This window comes from Echinops telfairi, unplaced genomic scaffold, assembly GCF_000313985.2.
Source record: "Echinops telfairi isolate 266 unplaced genomic scaffold, ASM31398v2 ScPeMD7_2291;HRSCAF=2852, whole genome shotgun sequence".
NCBI lineage: Eukaryota > Metazoa > Chordata > Mammalia > Afrosoricida > Tenrecidae > Echinops > Echinops telfairi.
Window position 1 is genome coordinate 32,326,788 of NW_022106189.1, and position 9,651 is coordinate 32,336,438.

At 48.2% G+C, this 9,651-nt stretch overlaps 1 protein-coding gene across 1 annotated transcript in view; it reads right to left on the reverse strand.

Annotated features, from left to right (window-relative positions):
- NQO1 (NAD(P)H quinone dehydrogenase 1) overlaps positions 1 to 2,946 on the reverse strand; it is an 11,833-nt gene extending 8,887 nt beyond the window's left edge. Inside the window, exon 1 of the mRNA XM_030886599.2 lies at positions 2,845 to 2,946. Coding sequence (XP_030742459.1) covers positions 2,845 to 2,851 — 7 coding nt within the window. The 5' untranslated portion in view covers positions 2,852 to 2,946. The remainder of the gene's footprint in view (positions 1 to 2,844) is intronic.
- Positions 2,947 to 9,651: the final 6,705 nt, after the last annotated feature.

Genomic DNA, 9,651 nt, shown 5'->3' on the forward strand with positions numbered 1-9,651 from the left:
GTATGATTTTGTTCTGGGTCTCAGATGCCTGATACTTGATCCTATCGACACCTCGTGATCACACAGGCTGGTGTGCTTCTTCCATGTGGGCTTTGTTGCTTCTGAGCTAGATGGCCACTTTACCTTTCCAAGACTCTTTATGGGAGTAGAAAACCTCATCTTTCTCCCAGGGTGCAGCTGCTGTTCTTGAATCACTGACCTTGTGGTTAGCAGTCCAATCATAACGCACTATGCACCACGGCTCCATCATAGAACTTTTAGTGACAAAAAATAAAAGCAATGTACTGCATACTACAATCCTAACATTTCTCTGCCAGCTTTATTTTCTTCTTTTTTGTCCTAGAAATGAGTGACCCCAAAAAATAAATAAATAGGATTGTAGTGTGCAACACATTATTTTATTATAGAGCATGACAAGCAAGATCTTAACAGCAATCTCTAGCAGGGAGGGCAGGCAATTAAGGAGAACTGGCAAGAAATGCAGCCTTCCCGTCAGTTCCTCGCCCTCTGCCTCTGCCTTCTCTGATGGAATTTGCTTCTTTAGGGAACTAGAGAGACAGAGGCATCTATCTGTGTTGCTCTGAATCCAGCTGACTGCAATATTGGGTTAGCTGGGTTGAGCTAAAACTAATTTTACAAGCTCCAAATCTGCCCCACTTCCTTCATTAATTGCACTACTTTTTTAAGTTACCTACAAATACAGAGTATACTGTGGGACTGAAAAACCAGGAACTAGTCTCTGGAAGGGGGGGTGTCAGTGTCTCTTAGCAGCTGAAAGATAAAGTGGAAGAAACCGCAGCCTGCAGGCTGGCACGGCCCGCTTCACTGCATCCTTTCCAGGCCATGCAGTCCCTAGCTCAGCCCGCCCTTAGATGTGCTGCAAAACACATGACACTCTTACCAATCAGTTAGTAAGCCTGTGTTTATCTCGCTGCCTACTGTATCTCACTGCCTCCACTGTATCATGGTGGAGGATTGGAAAGTTTAAAAGAGGCTTTGATTCTGTTAGGAAGGTGTTGGGGTCTGGGCGAAGACAGCTGACAGTCAGACCTAGGAGAATCTTTGTGTGTGTGTTTGGGGGTGGGGGCAGGGAGATTGCTGATCTCAAATTAGTAAACAAGCACAAGCATGCCTGTGCTTACCTGGCCTATTGGGTAATGCATGCCAACTCCCTGACTTTACAGGTGTTCTGAAACTGTAAGGATGGCCGGTTACACTGCAGAAAAAATGTGACCACTAAGCATCCGCAGATTGATGGGGCTGCCTCAGTCCCTCCTTAATACAGAAACGGACCCTAAACCAGGTTAGAACCATAAACTCAACACGCTTCCTGCACCAGGCAAGCTAGGAAGTTAAAGTCTAACCAAAGTGGGCAGTTTCCCTAGCTCGAACTCATCAATAGCTAGATTGTCCTATGTCTCTCCAGGTGCTGGAACCCCACATTTCTAAGTGAAGTTATCTATTTTTATTCTTAAAATCACTGCCATCATGTCAACTCGGAGTGACCTTAGGGCAGGGTTGAACTACTATAAGTTTTCAAGCTTTGTGGTAGTTTTGAACTACTGACCCTGCAAGTTAGTAGCCCAAGGCATAATCCAATAAACCAGGATCCTTTAGCAATTTATTTGAAAAATACTGAAATACTATGAAGCCAAACAAGGTGTGACCTTGGGCCACAAATCGGCCTTTGAGGTCAGTTTCTGACCTGTATTTAGTAAGGAGGGTTTTGCTTCAAGGGTCAGTTCTCTCCTACACGCCCTCCAAAGTGACAGCGGATGACGCTAGGGTAGAAATCGAAGGGTCCCTTCTTCCAGAAGTTTGGTCAAGGCTCATATCCCAGAACCCTAATCCTTTCACTTTTTCTTTGACTTAAGGGCAAGAACCAAGGCCAAGCGCCCATCCGTGCCCAAAAAAACAAAAATCCTGTTACTGTGGGCTCCCTGCGACCTTGTTAGTCACAGTAGAACGGCTGCATAGTTTCCGTGGCTTCAATCTTTTTTTTTGTAATCATTTTATTGGGGGCTCGTACAACTCATCACAATCCATACATACTTCCATTGTGTCAAGCACATTTGTTGCCATCATCATTTTCAAAACATTGTTTCTACTTGAGCCCTTGGTATCAGCTCATTTTTCCCCTCCCTCATGAACCCTTGATAATTTATAAATTATTTTGTCATGTCTTACACTGTCCCTTCACCCACTTTTCTGTTGTCAGTCCCCCAGGGAGGAGGTTATATGTAGGTCCTTGTAATCTGTTCCCCCTTTTGACCCCACCCTCCCCCCACCCTGCCAGCATCTCCACTCTCACCACTGGTCCTGAAGGGATCATCTGTCCTGGATTCCTGTGTTTCCAGTTCCTATCTGTACAGTGCACATCCTCTGGTCTAGCCAGACTTGTAAGGTAGAATTGGGATCGTGGGAGGGGGGGGCGGGTGTCGGGGGATGAAGCATTTAGGAACTAGAGGAAAGCTGTATGTTTCATCGTTGCTACTCTGCACCCTGACTGGCTCGTCTCCTCCCCGAGACCCTTCTGTTAGTAAAGGGGATGTCCAGTGGCCTACAGATGATCCCTAATCTGCACTCCCCCAACTTCACAACGATAGGATTTTTTGTTCTTTGTCGTGGCGGTCATCTTTACGGAGGTAGTTTGCCGCGTCTTTCTCCGGCGGAAGAGCTGGTTAGCGGCCAAGCACCGTCCGCTCGAGCCCCTTTCGTCCGGGGTGCAGCCTCCTCTTTTCAGGGCTTCTCCAGACCCAGCTGGCCCGGGCCTGCAGCCTCCCCGTTAAGCGGACGCCAGGGAGAGCCGCAGGGTCCGGGTCCCACCCGCTCGCCCGCACTCACCCGCCATGGTGGAGGCGCAGGTCCCGAGCGCGGATTGGTCGAGCGGTCAGTTGCCGGGGCGGCGAGGAAGGGCTTGACTCCGGCAGCGGCGGCGGGGAGGCTGTTGCAGGGCTTCGGGGCGCTAGCTCTCCCGCCCGCCTGCTTTATACCCCGCCCGGCCGGCCCACTAGCGCCGGGGGCCAGCCGGGGCGGGGCCGGTGGCCATGCCCAGGGCGCGGGCCTTGGGACGCCCGGGGAGGGGTCCCGGGACGCGGAACGAGAGCAAGGTCCTGGGGCCACAGGGGCCCGCGAAGGGTTTGGTAGCATGCCATCTGGACCCCTGGACCCACGGGGAGGTTTGCCAGGGGGTCGGGACTTTCCGTTGGGCGCGCCCCTTTGTGCCTCGCCACCGCGCCTGCAAGTCGCCGGCCGCAGAGGGGGAGGGGGCGGGGTGGGTGTGCCGCCGGCCCGCAGCCATTTCCGTGCGGATTCTGCTGAGTCACAGTGACTTGAAACCTACGTTGGGGAGCTGAGGCCAGCCAGAGCCAGAGAACCCCAAACCTGGCGTTTGTGGAAGTGAGCTGCTTTGCCTCTCTGAGACGGGCAGGGGTGTCGAGGTCGGGGCCTCCGTGGAACAGTGCACCCCCCAGGTGATCCTTGGCCCCCCACAACCAGATCTGTCGCCTAGGTTGGCCTTAGCTGGTTGTGGCTCCCGCGAGCTGCCCCCGTGCAGGCCCTGGAGGTTAACAGCGTGGGAAAGCATTTAGTGGGTCGCCGCACACATTGAAGTTGCGTGGCTTTACACGAATTCTCACTTTAGGGCGCGGAACAGGGCACAACGTGTTCAACATACATGTTAGAGGAAGCTTGTCTTCCAAACCAGACACAATAGAAGGAGGAAAACCACTCCTAAGTGACCAATAAGGGAATTAGACGATGGCTGGTGGACAAGCAAGGGGCACGTGCCTCAGGCAAAAATTGAAGAGGACACTGAAAGAAACAACTGAGGGAAATAAGAAAATAAAGATTAAGTGATACTTAAGTGAAAATGCTTTGCAACTCATCCAACTCACTGTCATCGTCTCTTTGTTACCCCCGTGGGTTCTGAGACGGGAACTTACTGGAATAGAAAGCCCAGTCTTTCTCCCACAGAGTTGCTGGTGGTTTCGAACTGTAGACCATGCAGATCACTGCCCAACGCGGTCATCACTATACTACTAGGATACCTGGTGCAAATCATAATGAATGTCAAAAAAAGACAGGCTCCGTAACATGGCCAGCCGTGTGAAGCCAGAGACAAAGGACAATACAGCTTTGCTATAATGATGTTTTGTTCAATGTGGACTTTGAACAATAATTTTGATATTTTAAGATTGCGCATCAGAGGTTAGACTGGAGCCGGTACACTGGTACAGATAAGAACTCACGCATACGGAATCCATGTCAGATAAACCCCTCAGGAAAATAATGGGAGGAGGGATATCATGAGATGGAGGAGGGAGGGGGCATGCCCCCACCCCCCCAGGGTGACAAACAACAGAAGCCATGGGGGAAGGGAGACAGCAGTTGGTGTAAGATATGAACACAATAATTTATAGTTTATCAAGCAGTCACAAGGGTGGGGGAGGAGCGAGGGAATAAAAGGAGCTGATAACCAAGGGCAAAGTAAATGTTAATAAAATAATGATGGCAACATGTACACATGCTTGATACAATTGATGTGTGGATTGTTATAAGAGCCCCCAATAATGTGATCTTTAAAACAATAAGAAATAAAAAGATAGTATTTTTGAATATTTCTTTGATTATTGAGTTTTCTCGGCTTCTTTTTAAAATGTTTGTGTCTGAGGGACAAATGACTCATCTCACTTTACCCTTGTTCGGGCCCTCGTTGCAAATAAGTGAAGATCGGGGTGTTTTTTTGTGTGTTTTTGTTTTGAATAGTGCAAAGTACATGGACCCTGTCTGAGGGTTCAGTGGCAGAGGGCTGCCTTCCACACTTGAGTCCCTGCCTGCATCTCATGCACAGCCACCACCTGTCTGACAGTGGCCATCTGTGTGACCTTTCAGCAGAGCTTGTAGAGTAAGATGGATTAGGAAGAAAGGCCTGGTGACCTCCTGAAAATCAGCTGATGAAAAGTCCATGAATCACAATAGTCTGGTCCACAGCCCATCATGGGGATGGTGCAGGACCACACAGGATGACTGGACTGCAGCTACCGATGGCGACAGAGCCATCGAGAAAAGAGAGGTAAATGCACACCCGTCAAGAAATAAGTAAAAGGACATTAGACTGTACAAAGAATTCAATGTGATGTTTGTAAATTTCTTCTAGGAGTGGAAAATGACAGAAGACCTTTCTTTTGTGTTCAAGAATCAAAACCCCTCCTTTAAGGATATGGAATGTTCAATACAGAGGAAGTGCTAGTTAGGGAAAAATTATTGGTGGGAGGGAGAGGGAAAGAATCTCAACTAGTGTAAAGGGATATATAAAAATCACTTTATTAGGGGCTCTCACAGCTCTTATAACAATCCAAAAAAAATCCATACATCAATTGTATCAAGCACATGTGTACATATGTTGCCTTCATCATTTTCAAAATATTTTCTTTCTGTTTGAGCCCTTGGTATCAGCTCCTCTTCCCCCCACTCCCCCATGGACCTGATAAATGATAAATTATCAGTATCTTCATATCTTACACCTCCCATTGTCTCCCTTCGACCACGTTATTGTCGTTCATACCCCAGGGGAGGCGGGGATCCTGTGTCATTGGTAGTTGGTTCCATGTGTCGTCCTCATGTCCCCCCCAGCCACCCCCCACCTTCCCCCTACCCTCATGGTATTGCAATTCCCATTGTTGTTCCTGAGGGGTTTATCTGTCCTGGGTTCCATGTTTCCAGAGCTATTATCTGTACCACTGTGCATGCTCTGGTCTAGTCCAGATTTGTAAGGTAGAACTGCAGCCATGATAGTGGGGGGAGGAAGCATTACAGAACTTGAGGAATGTTGTGTGTTCCCTCAGTGCTGTGCTGCACCCTGGGTGTCTCCTTCTTTCCTTGTGACTATTCTGTGAAGGAATGTCCGATTATCTACAGATGGGTTTAGAGTCTCCACTCTGACCCCCATCATTCGCATTAGATATATTTGTTTGGGGTATTCTGATGCCTAATACCTTATCCTGAGGACTCCTCTGATCTCACAGGCTGGTGTGCTTCTTCCATATGGGCTTTGTTGTTTCCCTGCTAGATGGCCGCTTGTTTACCTTCAAGCCTTTAAGACCACAGATATTATATCTTTTGATAGCTAGGCACCATCAACTTACTTCACCACTTTTGCTTATGCACCCACTTTGACTTCAGCAATTGTGTCAGGAAGGTGAGCATCACGGAATGCTAGGTTATTAGAACAAAGTGTTCTTGCATTGAGGGAGTACTTGAGTAGAGATCCAATGCCTGTCTGCTACCTTAATGCTTAACATTTAAATATATGTACATAAACATATATCCTTATAGTTTCATATTAATGTATTTACATATGTGCATGCCTAAATTTATGCCTCTATAAATGTCTTTTGCCTCCTAGTTCTTCTCTCTATTTCTTTTTACTTTCCTCCTGTCCCACTATCATGTTCAACCTTCATTCGACTCTTGGTGCTTTCTTTGGCAACATTGCACTTGATCAAACCATGCTAGGTAGCTAGAAATAGGAAGGAACCAGGGGTTGTTCCCATACATGTTAATGCCCTCCCCTACAGGAAGTAGTTAGCCAATAAAGGCTAAAGGGCATGCGCCAATTCAGGTCCTTGAGCCAGGTGAGCAGTACACCTGGGTGGGCCCAACTAGTCCAGGTGGACTTAATTCAGCCAATGTTCTCAACAAGTACCGTCGACCACGCCTCCCAGCCAAAGGTCCTGAAGGTCAGAACCTGGAGACCACCGCTCTCTTTTCCAGCCGCTTCCCCGCCTTCCACTCGGCTATGCCATGGTCTCTCTGTGGCCTCAGGCCACCACGTGTGGGTGTGCAGTGCCCCGAGGGTGCCTGTGCTCAGTGACTGTAAAGCCTGAAACTTCTGTCCTTCATAAAAACCCACTTGGATCACAAACGAGGATTCGGCGTGAATTCTTTCTCCTGCGAAGCCAAGAACTGAGGTAATTCCACTGGAGAAATCTAACAACCCTATTGGGTATTGTATACCCTCCTCACCATCAATTTTAGATCTCTTATTGTTCCTTTCTTCCTTGTCCCTGGGTTTGTTGGCCCCTCCATTTCTCCCACCTCCTCCTCTCCCATGTCCCCGCAGAGCCATCGGCCAGTTGTTTTCTCCTTGGCATCGGTTAGCGTACCTATCCATGGTTAGACAGGAGAAAAAGAAAAACAAAACACAACAACACAACAAAAAACCCAACCCTATAAGTAGTTCCAGGTCTGTCTGCTGACCCCTCTGAATGTTTTGCAATCCAATCTGGTCAAGGGCCACACCCTGCCCACTGAGTCTGAGGTCTGTTTTCGGGATTCCTCGGGACTTCATTGTTTTATTCCCCTTGCTGTTCTGCTGCGCTCCCCTCCTGTGTCGCTCCAGTGGTGGTGGTGGGGTGGGGGGTGGTAAGGGGTGTCAGACCATGCACAAGTCCCACTCTGTGTCTTCAGTGCTGTTCCCTGTAGCCCTGTGGGTCAGTGAGGGGGTGTCGTCGCATGGTGGGGCCAGCCCCATGGTCCTCTCTGTGCATTGGCTGCTCCCAGCAGGAATGTCATCCATGAGGCTTGGTGGGCCAGTTTGCAGTATTCTCTCTCTCTCCACCCCACCCCACTTAGTTTGTTCCTGTATCTTCAGCGCTGTCCTCTGTAGTGCATTCTTCTGGGGATGGGGTCCCCATCGCTGGGACTGAGGCCCGCCCCTCAGGCCTTCCTGTTGTATCGCTGCTTCTTGCCCTGTCTGTTGCCCTTGAGGCTTGGCGCCCCAGGTTGAGGTCTGGTCCCCTTCTCACTTTCCTGTGGAGACGTAAACACTGCCCTCCCCTTGTGTGGGTTAGTGCCCTGTTTCCCCACTGCCCACGTCCTGGAAAGGGGTATTTAAAAAAAATAAATAACAGTAGTTTGCAATCCAAGGGGTGGAGAGTGGAGAGTAAGTTAGAAACGCAGGGGCAGGGCCCAGGGGTAAACAGCAGGTGCCCTCAGCATGGCTCTGAAAAGGGCTGAGAAGGGACTGTGAAGCAGTCCTCTGAGGAAGGACAGGCTTAAGGGAAGGACAGGGGAACGGGTAATTCCCAGTGCCCTGAAATGACGTGGAGATGACCATTTCAGACAGGGCTGATGTCCCTTTGACCAGCATCCTTACTTCCCCTTCCATATCCAAAGGTAACCCCCAATAGGATCATATTCTATGCTTTAACTTGTACTTTGTACACTTACCATAGAAATGATAGCATTATTATGTGTTTTTCTTAATGATCATACAAATGCCCCACTCTTCTACATGTCTTATTCCTCAGGGAAGAGAAGTTAACATAATGTATTTCTTCTTACCTAGAGTCAGCAATCATAAGCATTGTCTTCCTGAGTCTTTAGTGTATAACAGGGACAATGTAGACACATTTGACTATTCTAACATGCAGAAGCTGGGCAATGAATAAGGAAGCCCTGAGAAGCATTGTTGTGTTTACATTGTGGTGTAGGCAAAGAATATTTAATATACCATGGACTGCCAGGGGAACAAACAAATGTGTTTTGGAAGCACAGCTAGAAGGCTTGTCTCATGAACTTTGGACCTGTTATCTGGAGGGACCAGTCCCTTAAGAAGTACATCTTAGTAAAGCACAGGGTCAGTGAAAACGAGGAAAACATTCAATGAGCCGGATTGACACAGGAGCTTCAACAATGGGCTTCAACATTAGAATGACTGTGGAAATAGTGCTGGACCAGGAGTAGTTTGTTTTGTTGTACATCAGTGTGTTAGGCTGGGTTGACTAGAGAAACAAATCCAGACACCCATAGAGGTAGAAGAAAGAGCTTTATATCAAGAAGTGATTGTCTATCAGGAAAACATCCCAGTCCAGTCTGACTCAAGTCCGTAAGTCCCTCTTTAGACTCGTGCGGCCTCATGCAATTATGCAGAATACAGGAAGATCAAGGGCCAGTGGGTGAAAAGCTTGTGGATCCAAAGACAGTGGAAGCATCACAGGGCTGGCACAGGTCTCCACGTGGGTCCTTAACAGCAAGGTGAAGGCAGAGGGAGGTGTGGGAGGAGATTCCCAGGACCCTCCTTGTGAGAAGGTCATGCCCACAAAGAGGCGCCATCAGGCTGTGACCTGATTGACAGGCTAGCCTCCACCCCTACACTTTTATATCTTCCAGTTGACACGAAATGATGTAACTACCACAATGAGGTTGCTGTACGTTGGAACTGACTTGAAGGCATCTTGACAGCAACTCAACCCTTGGAGGAAGATCCTATTTTAACCCTACTTTTAAAGCATCCTCATTGAAATACAATGGACATGCCATAAAATCTGCCTTTCTCAAGTAGACAGTGGTTTTGTTCTGATCATAATAATCTAAGTTTGGAACATTTTCATCAACCACAAAAGAAATTTTGCGTGTTAGTAGTCACTCCCCACTTCCCCATGCGTGACTGTCCTCCCGCCCTGGCCCTAGGCAACCTTCTGTCAATGGATTTGCCTGTTCTGAACATTTCCGGTCAGTTGAATCATACAATTCATGTGGCCCTTTGTGACCAGCTTCTTTCACTTAGCATAATGGTTTTAAAGTTCATTCATGTTATAGATCAGAACTTTTTGTTGATGGATAACACATTTCTGTCTATTATGAATC